The sequence below is a fragment of the Neoarius graeffei genome, chromosome 14 (assembly GCF_027579695.1).
Source record: "Neoarius graeffei isolate fNeoGra1 chromosome 14, fNeoGra1.pri, whole genome shotgun sequence".
Lineage (NCBI taxonomy): Eukaryota > Metazoa > Chordata > Actinopteri > Siluriformes > Ariidae > Neoarius > Neoarius graeffei.
Window position 1 is genome coordinate 26,411,740 of NC_083582.1, and position 21,046 is coordinate 26,432,785.

General features: G+C 42.3%; 1 protein-coding gene across 1 annotated transcript in view; it reads right to left on the reverse strand.

Moving 5' to 3' along the window:
• LOC132897567 (rap guanine nucleotide exchange factor 2-like) overlaps nucleotides 1-20,359 on the reverse strand; it is a 35,023-nt gene extending 14,664 nt beyond the window's left edge. The window contains exons 1-3 of the mRNA XM_060938825.1: nucleotides 20,297-20,359; nucleotides 2,431-2,583; nucleotides 568-732 (exon numbers count right to left, since the gene is read on the reverse strand). Coding sequence (XP_060794808.1) covers nucleotides 568-732; nucleotides 2,431-2,583; nucleotides 20,297-20,359 — 381 coding nt within the window. The remainder of the gene's footprint in view (nucleotides 1-567; nucleotides 733-2,430; nucleotides 2,584-20,296) is intronic.
• Nucleotides 20,360-21,046: the final 687 nt, after the last annotated feature.

The following is a 21,046-nucleotide window of genomic DNA, read 5'->3' on the forward strand; positions in this document are numbered from 1 at the left end:
GAAAATTTCTGATGAGATTTTTTTCAAATTAGAAGCCTTTATCTGCCACACAGACACAAAAAGAGCTGAGAGGAGGAGGGAAGCCGAGCTTCATGTTAGCATCGCTGGAAATTGTTCATTTATGTCTTCAGGATGTCGCCAAACCTCACACAAACAACTATATACCTAGAAAACTTTTATTATGGAGCAATTTGAGCTGTTAGAATTCAAAGAAGTGCTTTTACAAGGTGTTTTTTGGTGCATATATATAAAATATACCTTGCGAAGTGGCCATGTTGTTTAGCCACGAAGATCCAAACACCGTCCGTTGAAAGTCAATGCCTTCGTGATAAAAATAAATTTTTCCTGTAAAAATGAGCCTAAATTAAACTTGGAAAATTATTTTGCCGATCCTTCAAGAAAGGGGAAGATATGAAGTGCTATAAACTGTTGAAACTTTTGTTCCTGACCTTTTTGAGGGTTTTATTTACCTGAAAGAAAGCTTGCTCTCCAGTATGGCATTGCTATGTGGTATCCAAGCACAAGACCTCTCGCTGCAAAGAGCCTACAGGACATCTTGATATTTACCTTGTCTCTGAGGCTGGGGTCATGAAACCACTCCAACAGTTTCCTGCCCACCACCATGGGGCTGGGCAGGAAGGTGTGGTAGGTGAGCAGGAAGTCCTCAATATAGGTGGGGTCCACCGCCGAGTGCTTTTCCACCAGGTACATGATGAGACGCTCGGTTGTGCCCTGTGGGATGGAACAACCATTAGATCTGGCTTTGTTACTGAGTCAAGATATTTTAAGTGGCTAGTATCAGTGACCTTTCCTTATTCCTGCAATCAGCCAAGTGGCTTCACGCATTTGGTTTGCAGACTGACTCGGACATCACTGTGCTCTGTTCACCCGATTATTATTTTTTAAATTATTTTTAATGCTCTAGAATCAACTGCAGCATGTGCTCGATACACATCTATGGAATTCAGTCTAAACTGTCGATCGTATGATTCAGCACTGAATCCTTCAGCTTAACAAATCTGCCACGTGAAGACGAATAACACTCCCAGTATCATTTAAAGCAAAGTTTATAAAAAGTCAAAGGCTCTGTTCACACAGGGTTCAAACGGCTCCTGAGAAAATTCCATCTTATTTTTGGTTCACTTTGTTTCCTCTGAGGAAATTGGAGACCAAATTATACGTGTGTGTGTGTGGGGGGGGGGGGGGGGGGGGATAATTTTAGTCGAATCTGGATTGACGTATCTCAAATCACACACTTGTGTATTCTTCTAGATTGTTGAGTATTAACCTCTTTAGGCAACAATACACAGGGCAACTTTTTGGGAAATGTTGCTGGGCAATTGTGCTTCAACGCTTTCCTATTGAAGTTGGGCAACATAGAAATTATCTGAATGATTTTGATCACTTTGAGCATCGTTTTAAGATCATCCAATCAAAGTGCTAGCAGCAAATCACATGACCATTTGAGAGTTTCTGGAATTTCCAACCAATTTAATTCAAATCAAAACACTTTATTTGTCCCCTAGGGACAACTTAAAACATGGCAGCATCTCAACTGCTTTTGTAGCAGTTACACAAGCACAAGTGCGCATGGTGAAAAGTATACACTACCGTTCAAGGGGTCACCCAGACAATTTTGTGTTTTCCATAAAAAGTCACACTTTTATTTACCACCATAAGTTGTAAAATGAACAGAAAATATAGTCAAGACATTTTTCTGGCCATTTTGAGCATTTAATCGACCCCACAAATGTGATGCTCCAGAAACTCAATCTGCTCAAAGGAAGGTCAGTTTTATAGCTTCTCTAAAGAGCTAAACTGTTTTCAGCTGTGCTAACATGATTGTACAAGGGTTTTCTAATCATCCATTAGCCTTCTGAGGCAATGAGCAAACACATTGTACCATTAGAACACTGAAGTGATAGTTGCTGGAAATGGGCCTCTATACACCTATGGAGATATTGCACCAAAAACCAGACATTTGCAGCTAGAATAGTCATTTACCACATTAGCAATGTATAGAGTGTATTTCTGATTAGTTTAAAGTGATCTTCATTGAAAAGAACAGTGCTTTTCTTTCAAAAATAAGGAAATTTCAAAGTGACCCCAAACTTTTGAACGGTAGTGTATTTGTGTCTTAAAGCCACTGTGCCTCAATATCAGGTCACTTTTCATCTTCTAGAAATGAACTAACTGCAACTGAATGTGAAACTTGGAAGCACATGACACAAAAACTCTGGTTTGTAAGAAAAGCTGCATTATATAAACGAGCTCATTCTGCCTTGATTTAATTAGTAATGCTCCTGGAAAATGTCTCCCAATGTCCAGATGTCACCCAGTGACCGTAAATCCTGTCTGAATAAGGTGTAAGAACAACTGACATGTTGAACCATTAACAAGATTATTTTTTGTTGCTGTTGTTGAGCTCACCCTGGTGACAATGTATCCTTTTCTATTGTCGGTGTGATCGAGCTGGCGATATTCTTTAACCATGATGACTTTTCTTTCCTCCTTGTCCTTCTCCATGTTGTTCTCGACTTGGTTAAGGATGCAGCAGTAGGCCTGTTGCGCTATACACACAAACTGAGGAGAAAGAGAGAGAACACGGCAGTATTATTAATCAGTAGCCGTGTTTCTATTAAATTTGAAATTGCAAACTAAAAATACGAGTAACAGAAACATGAATTTTAAAAAAACCTCAAGTTTTTACACTCAGATGAGGTGGTTTTTCAGACTATTTGAAAACTAGAGCACTAGTTCACAAAACTGAAAAAAAAAACATTTTTCACATGACATGAGCAAATGGAGACACTACCTAGCTGAGAAAGAGTGTTCAGGAAGAGAGTTGTGGCGAAAGAAGAAGAAAACTGAGACTTATCCGAATAAAATCACTCCAAGGAACCGATAGACCACCTGCAGTTGCAGTGAAAATCCTACTAATGAGAGAGAATTAGATCTTTGTTCAAATATATACACCAATTAGTGTCTCCGTAGCGATACGGAACTGGGGGGGAGGAGTCTCTCTCTGTCACTCATATATCTCTATATACACACTACTAAAGGAACTGTATGGAATTTCCAACAAATTCAAATCAAAACACTTTATTTGTCCCCTAGGGACAAGTTAAAACCTGTTCAACTCAACACAGCTGGATGCACATACTCCAGACTTTGCACATGGATTGGTGACACCCCAGAGGAGCCCAAGACAACATTTTCAATTTTCAAAAACATGGGATTAGTGCTAATCCAACACACTATTCATTTCCCATAGGCTACATGCTCATGCTAACACACTGCACTCAGCCTCGGTGGGGAATCCCAGGCAATGACTGTGTGTGTGTGTGTGTGTGTGTTTGATCGGATACGATGGTTTAACACAAGCCAAATACACGTGATGTGAGTGGTAAGATGGCAGCCAGATGGCTTCACTTGTCTCTACAGATTTTATATTGAGCTCAGTGCCTGTTCCCCACTGTAGAGATGAGTGAAGCCATCTGGCTGCCATCTTACCACTCACATAGCATGTATTTGGCTTGTGTTAAACCATCATATCCACTCAAATTTGCCCCAAGAAAAGCATCTCCTGACTTTCTTTTCCTTTCATTATCTCCTTTTATTTTCTCAACTTTACCCATATTCCTTACATGTCTTCATAGTGCGCCCCTTCACTGTGATTTTTTCCCCTTCAGTTTCTGATCCGGGCGGCACAGTGGTGTAGTGGTTAGTGCTGTCGCCTCACAGCAAGAAGGTCCGGGTTTGAGCCCCGTGGCCGGCGAGGGCCTTTCTGTGCGGAGTTTGCATGTTCTCCCCGTGTCCGTGTGGGTTTCGTCCGGGTGCTCCGGTTTCCCCCACAGTCCAAAGACATGCAGGTTAGGTTAACTGGTGGCTCTAAATTGACCGTAGATGTGAATGTGAGTGTGAATGGTTGTCTGTTTCTATATGTCAGCCCTGTGATGACCTGGCGACTTGTCCAGGGTGTACCCCGCCTTTCGCCCGTAGTCAGCTGGGATAGACTCCAGCTTGCCTGCGACCCTGCACAGGATAAGCGGCTACAGATGATGGATGGATGGACTTTAACTTCACGACATTTGCAAGACAAATATCCTACTTTTCACTCCACTACATTTGTATCAAGGTCCCTGTTACTCGTTACTATAAAGCAGCTTTGAATGTGGATGTTTTTTTTTCTTTACCTTTATAAAACGTGATTGTTTTTCCCCCGCAGGTGACACTGAGAGCCTATCAGTAATCATAGGGTCATGTCCCGTCCATATACTATCTAAAATCAAGTTCAGTGATTTCTCAGCAGCGTTATTTGAACACAATCAGTTGATAGTATAATAGAAGGAGGCGGTTCTTCTGGAGAATGCTCTGGGGAAAGGATTAAAGATTCATTTTGTTTTAAATGTTTGCTTTGTCTGCCTAAAACGAACCACATCACGGCCTATAAAAACTCACCGTCCAACCTGTGAGAGCATATTGAGGCCTGTAAACGTTTTATTCCAAAAGAAAACTTGCAATGAAGTTGTCTGTGCTTTTAGAGCTAGCGATAACATTGCAATAGCTGTGCAGTCTGGTTAGTCAAATGACTTTCTATGGATTTGCCCACCAAGTTGCCATAGCCTTGTCCACGGCTAATGTTAGCACATACTGTAGCTAGTTAACTTGGACACTGTTAGTTAGCATGTAAATACACAGTTATGCTAACATGAATAACATTAACTTATCTGAAGTCCTTTCAGAAATATGTTTTAGCATAATCTTGCCAAATAAACAATGTAGAAATCTTTCTAGTGACCCAATATGATTTGGAGTTTGAAAAATGTTTGCTAGCATCAGGTGGAGCTTCACTGACTCTCTAGCTTAATGTTAAACCACCATGATGACACAGCATGCGTTCATTTTGTGAATTCACATTTCTGTCTTTGGTAACGTTAACACTGCAGCTTTTGTGACCTTGCATAATTCCTATAGCTACTACGTATTTATTTATTTATTTATTTATTTATTTATTACTTTTACAGCCAAAGGGAAAAACTAGCTAGCATCTTATTGATGATTCTGTTTGGTTGTAAATTAGCACTAACGTAATCAGACTGTTACCAGTACGGTTGCAGTGCTGTGATTTTATAATTTTGTCTTGCTTATAGCAGTGTTGCTGTTGGGCAGTTATTAAGCTCGAGGTGTGGACCTGGGTTTTAAGCAGGTTGGATTGTCATTTTTATTTTCTGAGCAAGCTGCATTTACAGCTATTCCACTGTCTTCCTGATTAACATACATATATAAACCTCTTGCTGTCACATGACCGAATCCCGGCTGGAATGTAGACAGCCGCCATCTTGTCGGTCAACAACACAGCTGAATATTGCTGCACTCGTATACAAAATGGATCAATTTCAACCGACGGACTACACGGCTCATTTTTCTAATGAACAGATAACTAGATATATGTCTAAAATAAATGACCTACAGATTAGTGACCCTTATTGATTACTGGACGTAGTTTTCACGACCGTGTCAGTGGATATTGAACTGCCAGAGGTGGAATACCCAGATGTGTATAATTACCTCATTAACTTTCCCTCGCTGTTCAGTGGTGAAGCACTGCGTGCTTATAAATCTCTGGACAGTTATCTTTACAGAAATTCAGGATTTGTCAGCCGCCCTCAGATGTGGCATCTTGTAAACAAGAAAATAACAATCCTCATTGGACGGGTAAGTCACTTAAGTATTGAGTACTAGTACTGATACTAGATATATCAGTAGTATCTAGTATAGCACTGACCAGCCTATTATGGTTGAATATTTTATATTATCAGTTAGATTAAGTATCAGTAGTCTATCACTATTACTGTATATATGGTATACCTGATAGCAGCAATCCATTTTGCACGCCTGTCAGGGTCCCGTGGCAGCCTATGAAACTTTCTTCCCAATTTCTGACTTCTCCTGTTGTGGCATTTATATGCCATACAACTCTCCGGCATTGTGGCACGGTAATATTTGCAGATTTGGGCGAAAAGCAACGAAGAACAGGAGAACAATGAAGAACAGAACCCACAGCTGATCGCGACTCGGGAAAGAAGAAAAGAAACCCGCCGCTTTGGTGTTTGCCAGCTGGAAGTCGGACCATGAATTCACGTCCCCGCCCTCTCCAGTACAGCAGGTGGCAGTCTAGTAATTACACATTGATTTTAATTGCATGTCTGTGAAGAAGACTGTCAGAATCATAGCGCTAGTCTGACCAAGGTCACTGCTCGGAACTTCTCACAAAACTAAAAGATGGTCGTAATTCTTTCCTCAGGCAGGGCTTGAAGTGGGCCGGAACGCACCGGAACTGCGTTCCTGCACTTCTTTATTTTCACCGGAGTGGCAGCGCAGTTGTGTGCGAAGTTTCCCCATTTGTTTGTCTGGCACTGCCTCAACCACAGGCTTGAATTAGCAGTTGGGGATGTTTTAAAGCAGATCAATGGCATGAACAACTTTAAGATCTTCTTCGACAAGCTGTACAGCCTTTATCACGCTTCGCCAAAAAATCAGCGCGAGCTGAGCAGCTGTGAGCAGCGCCTTCTTGTTATTGGCCGCGTCCTTTCTGTGCGCTGGGTCGCATCCAGTGAGCGCACCGTGAAAGCGGTTTGGTGATTAGTGAACTTAGTTAAACTTAAAGGTGTTTATGTATGTGATTAGTAAACTTAAAGGTGTTAAACTTTCTTTTGCTTTTCTTGTAGTGTACTAATTACTCATTTTTTTAATTTTTGAAACTTAAAGTAATGTTGTGATTTGTTTTTATTAGTTTAAACTTAAAATGATGCAATGTTTTTCTGTTGTTCTTAAGGTTATCAACCTAATCAAGCCCTAATCAACCCCTTCATCACCTTTGAACTTCAATAAAAAAAAAAAAAAAGGGGAAAAACTGAGTGTTCCTTGTGTGACCAAAGCTCTTTTGAAGTTGGGGCACAAAACTGGGGAAAATCATACACAACTTAATATGGTTGTGGTTCTTAGTTCTGATTTGTTTTTACTCCAGCTGTCTACAAACTAAGACACTTCGTTCAAAAATAATATCTCAGAGAGTCATTGTGAAAACGCATCTGTTCAAACAACAAATACTGTAGTACAACAACAGATGAAAAGAGTAGATCATTGTCCTTATGAGTCAAGTTTTGCAAAATGCGTGAAGGCAATACAAAAACTGTGAAGTTTTCAATTAAAAAATTTGAACTTGATTTGAACTTATTTGAATGACCGGGATGGCACTGTCAGAAAATCAGGGTTCCTGCACTTCTTTTTTTCCACTTCAAGCACTGTCCTCAGGGAGCGAGTTTCAGTAGATGGCGAGACTAGAGACATGAATAAAGAAAGGAGCGAGGCAAAACCAAAAAAGGTGTATTGCCGCTACTTGCTCAAATGGCAGGACGAATTTAATTTTGTGAAGAAAAGTCAGTTCGATTACCGACTTTCCGAAATTTTCGGAAAGTTCGACTTTCCAAAATTTTCCCTTATTTTGAGTTAAAAATCTGGGAAATATCCCTTTTTTTCAAACCTCAAAGTTGACAGGTATGCTATACACATGTGTGTGCACACACTGCCAGAGCTGTCAAAACACTACCATGCTGCTTTGTGGGGGTGGGTAGGAGTGTTAAAATAAAAAAATGAAAATGACAATGGCTTTTCTTTTCTTTTTCTTTTTTTTGTCAGTTCAGTTGTGTTTCATTTTGCAACATTCTACTAGGCGTTTATTCTACAGGTTCTACAAGCTAGTCAGTAAATCCAGTAGGCCACTTCAGAGCAATGTGTTGACAGAAAATGTATTTTTAAAAGCAAGTACTCCAGTAAATCCAGCCACTGGGGGTGCATAAGCGTACTCTTGGTGCTGGTCCCAAGCCCGGATAAATTGGAGAGGGTTGCGTCAGGAAGGGCATCTGGCGTAAAACAGTGCCAAATCTAACATGCGGATTGAAAAGAGAAATACCATACCGGATCGGTCGGGGCCCGGGTTAACCACAGCCGCCTCCAGTACTGTTGGTCAACAAGGTGCCAGTGGAAAGTATACAGGGAGTGCAGAATTATTAGGCAAGTTGTATTTTTGAGGATTAGTTTTATTATTGAAAAACAACTATGTTCTTGATGAACCCAAAAGACTCATAAATATCAAAGCTGAGTATTTTTGGAAGTTGGAGTAGGGCTTTCTTAGTTTTAGCTATCTTAGGAGGATATCTGTGTCACGGGCGCAGATAGAGGGGGGGACGGGTGGGATTTGTCCCACCCAGATTTAAATTCACTTCGTTCGGTCCCCCCACCCCCCCACCCCCACCCCCACTTTGCATAAGGCAAACCTCACGGAAAAATCAAAAGACTAATTACCATTTGGTTTATTGAGGTGCACAGCAGTGTATACATAGTTGCAACAATTCACATAAAACAAAGACTGATATTCGGTTGGTTGAGCTGCGCAGACTGCACAGGTTGCGAGCTCGAGCTTGGTTGCTATAGTAACCCACAACAAGTTTGACAGGCATATCGGGGTTGGGGTTGGTTTGCTGGCAGCTTTGTCCCCCCCAGTTTTTTGTCCCCCCCAGTTCAAAAAACGTATCTGCGCCCCTGATCTGTGTGTGCAGGTGACTATAACTGTGCATAATTATTAGGCAACTTAACAAAAAACAAACATATACCCATTTCACTCATTTATTTTCACCAGGGAAACCAATATAACAACTCAACATTCACTAATATACATTGCTGGCATTCAAAAACAAAAAAAAAACAAATCAGTGACTAATATAGCCGCCTTTCTTTACAAGGACACTCAAAAGCCTGCCATCCATGGATTCGGTCAGTGTTTTGATCTGTTTGCGATCAACATTGCGTGCAGCAGCAACCACAGCCTCCCAGACACTGTTCAGAGATGTGTACTGTTTCCCCTCCTTGTAGATCTCACATTTGATGAGGGACCACAGGTTTTCTATGGGGTTCAGATCAGGTGAACAAGGAGGCCACGTCATTAATCTTTCTTCCTTTAGACCCTTTCTGGCCAGCCATGCTGTGGAGTACTTGGATGCGTGTGATGGAGCATTGTCCTGCATGAAAATCATGTTTTTCTTGAAGGATGCTGACTTCTTCCTGTACCACTGCTTGAAGAAGGTGTCTTCCAAAAACTGACAATAGGACTGGGAGTTGAGCTTGACGCCATCCTCAACCCGAAAAGGTCCCACAAGCTCATCTTTGATGATACCAGCCCATACCAGTACCCCACCTCCACCTTGCTGGCGTCTGAGTCGGACTGGAGCTCTCTGCCCTTTGCTGATCCAGCCACGAGCCCATCCATCTGGCCCATCAAGACTCACTCTCATTTCATCTGTCCATAAGACCTTAGAAAAATCAGTCTTGTGATACTTCTTGGCCCAGTCTTGACGTTTCATCTTGTGTGTCTTGTTCAGTGGTGGTCGTTTTTCAGCCTTTGTTACCTTGGCCGTGTCCCTGAGTATTGCACACCTTGTGCTTTTTGACACTCCAGTGATGTTGCAGCTCTGAAATATGGCAAAACTGGTGGCGAGTGGCATCTTGGCAGCTTCACGCTTGACTTTCCTCAGTTCACGGGCAGTTAGTTTGCGCCTTTTTTTTTCAACGCGCTTCTTGCGACCCTGTTGACTATTTTGAATGAAGCGCTTGATTGTTCAATGGTCACGCTTCAAAAGCTGGGCAATTTTAAGAGTGCTCCATCCCTTTGCAATATATGTCACTATTTTTGACTTTTCTGAGTCCGTCAAATCCCTCTTCTGACCCATTTTGCCAAAGGAAAGGAAGTTGCCTAATAATTTTGCACACCTGATATAGGGTGTTGATGTCATTAGACCACACCCCTTTTCATTACAGAGATGCACATCACCTGGTATGCTTAATTGGTAGGAGGCTTTCAAGCCTATGCAGCTTGGAGTAGGCCAACATGCATAGAGAGGGTAATGTGGTCAACATACTCATTTGCCTAATAATTCTGCACTCCCTGTACTACTATTGCACCAAAACGGAGAAGGAGAAAGAGAAGGGGGAGGCATGTTAGGAGAGAGCGTGAAAGATGGAAGGGAAGGAGCTTAGAATTGAGGGTAGGAACACTAAATGTGGGAACATTGACTGGCAGAGCGAGAGAGTTAGCAGGCATGATGGAAAGAAGGAAGTTGGACATTTTGTGTGTGCAGGAGATGAGGTGGAAGGGAAGTAAGGCCAAGAACATTGGAGGTGGATGCAAGTTGTTTTCTTATGGAGTCGATGGAAAGAGAAATGGTGTTGGTATTGTTTTGAGGGGAGAGTTGGTCAACAGTGTGATCGATGTGAAGAGAGTGTCAGAGTGATAGGCATGAAGTTGGATTTTCAAGGAGTGGTAATCAGTGTTGTGTGTGCCCCACAGGTTGGATGTGAGAATGAAGAGAAAGAGTTTTTCTGGGAAAAGATGGATGAAGTGGTAGAAAGTATACCGGGGGAGGAGCGTGTGCTGATAGGAGCACATTTCAACAGACATGTTGGCGAGGGGCGGCACGGTGGTGTAGTGGTTAGCGCTGTTGCCTCACAGCAAGAAGGTCCGGGTTCAAGCCCCGTGGTCGGTGAGGGCCTTTCTGTGTGGAGTTTGCATGTTCTCCCCGTGTCCGCGTGGGTTTCCTCCGGGTGCTCCGGTTTCCCCCACAGTCCAAAGACATGCAGGTTAGGTTAACTGGTGACTCTAAATTGACCGTAGGTGTGAATGTGAGTGTGAATTGTTGTCTTTGTCTATGTGTCAGCCCTGTGATGACCTGGCAACTTGTCCAGGGTGTACCCCGCCTCTCGCCCGTAGTCAGCTGGGATAGGCTCCAGCTTGCCTGCGACCCTGTAGAACAGGATAAAGCGGCTAGAGATGATGAGATGAGATGTTGGCGAGGGAAACAGAGGAGATGAGAATGTGACGGGCAGATATGGTGTAAGAGAGAGAAATGTGGAAGCAATGCCGGGGTGGCCCTATATTTAGCCGGGACCATCCCCGGCCCAAACCATCAATGGTGGCCTGCTTGGAGCATGGGGAAAATAATTTTCACTAATTTTGGTCACTGATCTTATTCTTGCATTAATCATCAATTCAACTGCACTCTGCATTTTCACATGGCAGCCCAGACGCCGACAGCATCGCAGCAGATTAAATAGGCGCTACCAAATAAGGAAATTCTCCCCTCCCCTCTATTGCAGTTGGTTTGGTCCAAGACTCCTCCTCTGTATTGCGGGGAACTTAAACAACATTGGCGCGAAACAGCGCGCGTCAGTGATGGAGGGCAGAAAGAGGCCAGGTGGAACCGAAAGGGCGAAGCTTAAAAAAAGGAAGGAGGTGGCAACAAAATGTGCCAAATTGACAGATATGTTCTCAAGACCAGCTGGTAGGTTACGAAAGATATGGAGTATGATAACCCTGTTTGTCGATTTTATCAGTCTATGCTAGGCCTATAATGTGTCGATAGTTTGCGATGTCAATTCAGCTTTTTGATGTCATGTGAAATCTCGCAATTTACACAGTATAGTAGGGTTGGGCGGTATTACGGTAAGAAGGTATCCCGAGGTATCCAAAAGTACCAACGGTATCGGTCTCATTACCGTCATTTAAAAAAAATCCAAATAAATATGGAGTACATGAGGTCATAATATAAAATAATAAATTGAAGATCATCCCGAATAACTGTGTGATCGTATTTTCACTAATTCTATCAATTTCCTAAAGAAGTTCTCATCGCGTGCAGGGTTGTTTATGTCGTTACCATGTAGGGCTGTGCGATGTCCCCTTAATTGGCATCGACGATGTTTACAGTGCAAACATCGTGATGGACGATGATATCGTGGGCGGGGGATTTTAATACCACGTTATTAAATATATTATTATTATTATTATTATTATTATTATTATTATTAAAAGTATTAGATACTCATCCGAGGCTTTGGCACGTAAAGGAAAAAAAAGCGCTAGGTGATGTGGAATATTTGGCCTTGGTAACGGATATGTGGTCCAGCTGCAACATGATGCCCTATATGTCAGCTACCGTACATTATGTGGACCGAGAGTGGGCAATGCAGTCCAAATGCCTGCAGACGAGTTTCATGCCAGAGACACATTCAGCGGACAATTTAGAAGACGCATTGCGCGAGACACTTGCCGAATGGAAAATAGAGGAGAAAAAGATCGCCTGCATAACAACGGGGCGAATATTGTCACAGCCATCAGGCAATTGAAATGGCCGTGGTTTTGTTTTGGGCACAATTTGAACCTGGCCATAACCAACTCGCTTGCGCAACAGAGGGCCAGTACAGACCGAGCGTTTGGAGTTTGCCGAGCAGTCAACACTGCGTTTGCGCACAGCTGGCTTCGGAGAAATGAGCTGCGCAAAGCGCATGTGGAAATGAACCTCCCCGAGCACTCACTGATCACGGCAAGATATTAATCTGCTCTAACAATGAAAGACTAGTATTCAAATTATGAGAAGAAACTACACTTAAGCTATTACTCATTGTTTATTTACACCATATCAATTGAAGATGCGTTTCGGCCTTTAGTGCGCACTTGAACGCGCTAATTTTTCCAATTTATTAGTGTTTGAATTACTGCAGCCGCTTTTAAAATCATGATTTAATATTTTTTTTTTACTGTCTTTACATTTATCAGAATCACCTTCATTCTTCCATTTGGGTTGACATTATGGCTTAGAGTGGACCATTTTGAGTCTGAAAGTAGGCCTATTTACCAGATTAAAGTTATTTGACTTCTGCCGAAGTCTGCGCTTCACTGCCGTTTGATAAGGTGCAATATTTCCCGACTGAAGTCGTTAATAGTGGCTATTTGTTTGAACAACATGACAAATTTTACATTAAAAGTATAGTGTAGGCTAAAAAATGAAGTCGAAATTTATTATTAGTAGCATACTGTATTTGTGTAACCATGTTATGTTCACTAGCCCGTCCCTGCACCATAGCCTACGTGAACAAGCGGTAATAGGATATTACTTTATAATGATTTATATAATTATGTATTTATATATATACATGTTATATAATATATTTATATATTAAACAAAACTAACTAACTAAACTAACAAAAAACTAACTTTTTAGGTTAAATAGGCCCAGATGATACCGTATGCATGATTATGACAGGAGGGGGCGTGGTATCACGATGGTGGCTCTCCATCGCGATGGATGACCACCATCGTCGATGGACGATGGCATCGTCTATCGGCACAGCCCTATTACCATGGCAACCCTGCGTGACATTTGGCGTCTGACAGAAAGCTTCGCAAGAGACTGAGACCGCGGTTGAAAGATGGCAAGTCAAGATAACGAGTTAGTGGCAAAAAAAATAAATAAATAAATACAACATCGGCAGTGTGGCAGTATTTTGGTTTCAAACCAAACGAAAAGGAAGAGCCAGCAATAATGTAAATGACCGCACAAAATCGAAAAAAATCTAATATGTCCCCTAAGGCACACCATAGCCTGGGGTACTCCACTTCCACGATATCTCTCCAATGAGTTGTGTTTTGAGTAGGTTACATGAGTAACAACAAGGTAAAATAATATAACGTATGACATTTGGGATGTGGGTAATAAACGTTTGAAATGTCCTCTACTGAAGAAACGGAAGAAAACATCGTAGCGTAAACTGTTAGGTTTCTGGTGGGAATTAGCAATGCGCTTGCTATCTTTGTTGGGTGTGTTAAACCGTATGGATTTACGTAAGTGGAATAATTGTAAGGAGTTATGTGATCAAGACAACGTTTTAAGCAAGGTAAGGCCATTTGATTATTAATTTCCCCGCCATGGCATGACGTGGGCCCATATGATTTTGCCTTGTGCAGCTATCACGCATTTGAATTAGGTTCGCCTCATTTGCGCTGAAGAATATGGTTTATCGCGCAGTCTAAACGGACTTGGGTGTTGGTTGATTCTTTTTCTTTTCTTTTTTTATTTCCCATGCTTGAAAGGGTATGATCCTGCTCATCGTGTACTTTTTTTTGATGGAGTAGGTGAAATAGTGCTGCAAATGGCGTTTCAACGCACACATGTGTAAACGACAGTTGAATGCTATTTTCAAGATGAAGGAAGAGTTGCGTGATGCTTTGAAATATCTCTTAATCCATTCATCAATGCACAAAATTCGCTTTGCTGCTTAATCCATACCACAATGCACATAATTCGCTATGCTGCTTTTAAATAGTACATTTGAGGCATAGGCGCAGGTCTGGACAAGGTCCGCCGGTATAGGCGCACGTTACACAGTAGGCCGAAACAAAAATAGTTTTTTCTCGGTAATACCGTATACCCCGGGAAAACACAGAGACAGTTTAAAGGTATCAAAATTTGGATACCGCCCAACCCTACAGTATAGATGTGGTGTATGTCTTAATTCTAAGAAGAACCGGACATTGCTTTACATCCCAGTTATTAACAATTTTAGATGAACAGGTCCCAAATGTGCTGTTGCGCGTTATTTCCTCATCCAGCCTATTTCATCTCGCTGTCACACCGTGCATTTCCACAGACGTGCGCACATTGTGGTTATGAACACATAGGCCTAGAAGTCATATTTGATGTTAAATAATTGTTGTTAAATATATAACTTAGAAGAGGTGTATGCGTATGCCAATATTCTAAGCAGAATCGAACACTTGCTTTAGCCTACATTTCATTTAACCATTTTTGAGTTGCCTAATGCGCCCTCACGCTTTATCTGCCGGTTGCTGAGTACCCAGCATTGTTGATTTGCCATTATTTTCGAGGTGTATGCGGCATGTAATGCACAAGCATTGGTTCAAATGCACGCGAGAACCTATATTGTTAAAGTGAAGTGAAGTGAAGTTTACCTGAATTTAAACCAAATAAAAAGCATTGTGAAAGAACAGTTATTTGTTTTATCTTTTTTAATGTACTCAAATTCCTCCTCCATTTTAAAGTGGCCTGAATGTGAATTAAACTCCCGGACTGAAAACAGGGCCCACTCCGGCCCTGTGTGGAAGGGTAAACTCCAGTACTTTAACTTGAGTAAAAATTTGACTGTATGACTTGTATCGGAGTAACATTTGACCAGCAGTATCTGTACTTCGACTTAAGTCATCAAATCAAATCAAATCAAGTTTATTTGTATAGCGCTTTTAACAATAAACATTGTCGCAAAGCAGCTTTACAGAATTTGAACGACTTAAAACATGAGCTAATTTTATCCCTAATCTATCCCCAATGAGCAAGCCTGTGGCGACGGTGGCAAGGAAAAACTCCCTCAGACGACATGAGGAAGAAACCTCGAGAGGAACCAGACTCAGAAGGGAACCCATCCTCATTTGGGCAACAACAGACAGCCTGACTATAATATTAACAGTTTTAACAGGTATAACCCTCAACTGTCCACATGGGGCCGTCCTTCACAGGAGCGGTGCGATAAAACTCCGACCAGACACAGGGCACCAGGATGGATCAAGCAGGTCCGAGGGGCAGAAGAGGCCAGCATCTCAATCCCAGGATCAACATGTAACTCAGAGGGACAGATTGGGGGGGAAGAGAGAGAGAAAGAAAACACAGGTTGTTAGGTATGCCCTAAAAAGGACAAGTATTAAATCTGTGTGGTAGGCTCGCAGAGACGAGAGTCTTTACATCAGGCATAACACACAACAATGGCATGTTAATATGGTAAAAAATATCATGACCTGCTCTGGCTGGATGCTTGATTGGGTGATGGGAGCACACTCCTCAGCAATGATGAGATGCAGATGGGACCCTTAGGGCTGGCCAAGACAATTCAGTTACATTTCACCGGGTCTGGGACATGCGACAGAATGTCTGACGGCCGATTCCCTGCAGGCTACGATAGTCATGAAGTTGGGTACTTTGTTCACCTCTGTGTTCAATGAGTGTCTGTCCACACCCTCTCTCTCTCTCTCTCTGTGTCAGCTTTCCTGGCATAACTAGATCTACTTAAACATTGCCAAGTAATAGGAAATAAGTCCTGAGATCATACTTGAGCATATGCAGAAGTAATAAAAAACTTAAGAAATAAGTTGTGAGATCATAGTTGAATATATTTCGAAGTAATAACCAGAGTAGAGAAGAGGTGAAGCAACTGTGGATTAAAAGTAGTAACAATTAGTAAAAATTAATAAAATAAGTTGATCAACTTGGAGAAATAAATTGGAGAGGGTTGCGTCAGGAAGGGCATCTGGCGTAAAACAGTGCCAAATCTAACATGCGGATTGAAAAGAGAAATACCATACCGGATCGGTCGGGGCCCGGGTTAACCACAGCCGCCTCCAGTACTGTTGGTCAACAGGGTGCCAGTGGAAAGTATGCTACTATTGCACCAAAACGGAGAAGGAGAAAGAGAGGGGGGAGGCGTGTTAGGAGAGAGCGTGAAAGATGGAAGGGAAAGTGCTTAGAATTGAGGGTAGGAACACTGAATGTCGGAACATTGACTGGCAGAGCAAGAGAGTTAGCAAGTATGATGGAAAGAAGGAAGTTGGACATTTTGTGTGTGCAGGAGAGAGGTGGAAGGGAAGTAAGGCCAAGAACATTGGAGGTGGATGCAAGTTGTTTTCTTATGGAGTCGATGGAAAGAGAAATGGTGTTGGTATTGTTTTGAGGGGAGAGTTGGTCAACAGTGTGATCGATGTGAAGAGAGTGTCAGATAGAGTGATAGACATGAAGTTGGATTTTCAAGGAGTGGTAATCAATGTTGTGTGTGCCCCACAGGTTGGATGTGAGAATGAAGAGAAAGTTTTTCTGGGAAAAGATGGATGAAGTGGTAGAAAGTATACCGAGGGAGGAGTGCGTGCTGATAGGAGCACATTTCAACGGACATGTCGGCGAGGGAAACAGAGGAGATGAGAACGTGATGGGCAGATATGGTGTAAGAGAGAGAAATGTGGAAGGGTAAACTCCAGTACTTTAACTTGAGTAAAAATTTGACTGTATGACTTGTATCAGAGTAACATTTGACCAGCGGTATCTGTACTTCGACTTAAGTCATGAAGTTGGGTACTTTGTCCACCTTCAGAAGTAATGCAGAAGTAATAAAAAACTTAAGAAATAAGTTGTGAGATCATAGTTGAATATATTTCGAAGTAATAACCAGAGTAGAGAAGAGGTGAAGCAACTGTGGATTAAAGGTCTGATGACACGAACATGACTCTATGCAATTTCTTAAATAAACTATACAACATGGCAAACATGTTAGATTTCTGTTATAATTACGTGAAAAGAAGCTGTTGTTACGTGAATATCCAACTTTTAATTGCACAGCGCAAGAAAACTGGGTCCGTGGCTCGTGGCCATGCTGTGACGTCAGTGGAAGAACACGCTGCGGTTCACTGGCTGTTCTACTCAATGGAAATGGCGCATGAAAACGCCGGTGAACTCTCTAGTGCTAGCTCTTCCTCTGAACAAAAGAACAACCAAATACTGGTACTTTAAGCAGTGATCATGATGGCATGATTTTATCTGATTTTAAATCAATGAGATTGATAATAATGTGAATGTTCACAACTAGTACATACAAACTCTGCAGCTTCTGATTCAGCAGCTGCGTCATACTCCGCAAAAACATCAGCAAGAACCTACAATATAAATGGAAATGCAATACACTAAGCTCAAATGACTTTTGGAAAGTATAATTTCTAAATTTTTTCTACATATTCTTGAAGTCGGTCATCGGGGTACTTGCTACCGTTCCCTAACAACGCATGGCAAAGGGTAAAGTGTAGTGTTGCTACGAGTACTTGCTAAAGCCTCCGGTGGAAGATCCTCGATGTGCTGATAAGACATACAGTTCTATATAACACACAAGTGTCACGATAATCACAAAACAGATGCAAATTGTTAAAATACCTAATTTTTAAGCAATCATGTATTGATCTCTTCTGAATAGAATCTATGATAGCCTACCCTCTTTACCCTTTGCCTCTCGTTGCTAGGCGGCAGTTACATGAAAGCCGCAAGCTTTCACAAGCAAATACATGACTGATATCACGCCGACTTTATGATTACATTTATGATTATCATGAATGTGTACTCTTTGATGTGTACTCTATGAGCGCTCTGGAGCGAGTCACTTCCAAGATGGCCGCGCAGACCGCAGTGTTACTATTTTTAGCATCATATCGGAGCACTCTATAGCTCTACGTACCTTTATCTTATGTTGTTTCTCAACACATGTTCTGACAGGAGGACTGTCTTTGGAGGAGTCGCCTTGTCCCAGGCGACTGCTGGATCCGGCATAGCTACTAGTAGACCCCCTCCGGAATACTGTAGGCACTGCTGGTGGTAGCAACACACGTTTGTGCTGAACTGAACATCCAAGAGAATCTTTTAAGCTGGGAAGGGTGTCAAAACAATCCAAATCGAAGTGTTCAGAGCACAGGACAGATGTTGGTGAGGGCGCCCACTTGTCACAAGTGCGCCTGACTTGCTTCACCCACTTCGCATGCAGCTCGGGATCTCTGGGAAACTTGAATAAACTTACCCCATCCTTGTGGGTTTTGGAGCAAAAGCCGGCAACACAATGCAAAGGCATAATAACTAATATATATATATATATATATATATATATATATATATATATATATATATATAATAATGTATAATAATAATACTAATAATGATAAACTGAACACCTGTCGCATCAACAACAAACTGGTAAGTGAGGAGGAAGATTCTTTCGCTGACGTCATATAGCCCCTCCTCCTCATTCGTCTTCTGGGTGCTGCAGCCCTGTCAAATTTGTCCAAATAGCCGCGTTTTTTATCATAACTTGTAAAATAGGTGCCTTCGTGAATTAATATATGGATCATCGGGAATTACTTTTTATGTTATAAAACATCGCCAAAGATGTCAAAAACGTGTCATCAGCCCTTTAAAAGTAGTAACAATTAGTAAAAATTAAGAAAATAAGTTGATCAACTTTTGGTTCAGAAGATGCTTTGGTAGTGCTTGGGGTTGGAGGAAAAGTACTTAAGGAAGAGGCACTCTTTTTAAGACTCATCTCATCTCATTATCTGTAGCCGCTTTATCCTTCTACAGGGTCGCAGGCAAGCTGGAGCCCATCCCAGCTGACTACGGGCGAAAGGTGGGGCACACCCTGGACAAGTTGCCAGGTCATCACAGGGCTGACATATAGACACAGACAACCATTTACACTCACATTCACACCTACGGTCAATTTAGAGCCACCTGCATGTCTTTGGACTGTGGGGGAAACCGGAGCACCTGGAGGAAACCCACGCAGACATGGGGAGAACATGCAAACTCCGCACAGAAAGGCCCTCGCTGGCCACAGGGCTCGAACCCGGACCTTCTTGCTGTGAGGCGACAAGTAGCTGAATGGAATATATCTGATAAGCTATTATTATTATTATTATTATTACACCAGAGGAGAACTGTCAGGGCCTTCTAGGCCTTCAGAGAAGGCCCAAACATATCAGCATTTCAAATGTTCTCTTTCATTCTTTAATTTCTTTAATAATTTCATGATAATTATTCTCTTCTAATTTTAATTTGGCCTCATTTTCTATCAAATTTGCTTCAGAAATGAAAGGGTTACTGTTCTGAAAACATTAAAACAGAGTTCTCCAGTGAGATTTTTTTTGTTTGTTGTCTCTAGGCTGAGAAGAGTTTAGAGCCGGCTCACTCATTGGTTAGGACTTCATTGCCGGGACAGAAGGCCATGGCAGTGTATGGTTTATGTAGGAAGTGACAGATGAATTAACCAATTAGATTTTGATTTATAGTGGGAGGGACCAAAAATGTATCACCCTTGGCATTCTCGAAGGCCAACACAAGCTTAACCACGAGTCAGCGCCATCAGCATGGCAGTGGTGTCATCTTCCAGCCGGTGTAGCGTTCATCAGTAGTGTTAACGAATGCCAATAAAATGGTCAAGCCAGTAGAGCAAGTAGCACAGACTAACGACCGAGAAACTAAGATTTCTGTCTCGAGACTCTTCTTCGAGGATGTGATTCTTCCAGATTTTTCGGGAATTCCAGATTTTCAGGCATAAAAATGCGACCCTCGTGAATCATGCAAATTCTTTTTTTTTTTTTTTTTTTGGGGGGGGTAGGACCACATTACCACATTATCCATAGGAGGCAACTCCAATGAGCCACGCGTGTGCATAATAACCTACCCTAGGTTAAGCGGTACCAATAATAATAAAAAAAAGCCCATTATGCATAACGCGAGAGTAACCTTTATGTGACCCGAGTCTTGAAGACTTGAACAAAGTTAGCTAGCTAGCTGGCGTCGTTAGCGTTACGGTTAGCTCGGCCAGGAAGTACCGGACAACAGGCTGGAGACGGAGCGGGGTTCTTGTGAGCATCGTTATCAACACCTACTATAGGAATGCTGCCCACCGGAGGCCACTCAAGTTTTGGATGAGGGTAGAGCCTGAGGGTTTGCTAAAGCAGTGTGAGGGAAGAGTGAAGGTGCGATGCTGGGGCAAAAGGAGGCGGCGCGGGGCGCTGAGGGTCGCCGGACGGAGTTCCGCGCTCGGCCGCTTCCAGCCCTCAGGACACTCGGGGGCTGCGTGCTGCTCCTGCTGCTCCAGGCGGCCCTGTGCCTCGCCAGACCCAGCGGGATAATCAGCACCAACAGCCATAACAACCACCCGAGTGTCAACGTTTACATGAGTGAAGATGAGGTGGTGAAGAAACTTCTGGGTGAGTGTCTGAGTGTGTGTGTGTGTGTGTGTGGGGGGGGGGGGGGGGGGGGGGGGGGGGGGGGGTTCCTCTCTCAGTCCATGTTGGCTGTGTGTGTGTGTGTGTGTGTGTGTGTGTGTGTGTGTGTGTGTGTGCGCTAAAGCAGCCTGGATGTAGAAACACATTACACTGTTAGCTTGCAAACTAATTTAATACTTTACATAAGTACACACGAGTGAAGTTAGGAATTAATCAGTTTGTTAATTCATCAACAGTTTTGTTTTCCAGGTAGTAGTTTTAAAGTGTGTCCCAGTTTGAATTCACTGGAAATTGTAGCTAGTTAGCTAGTTAGTTAGTAACACATCTAT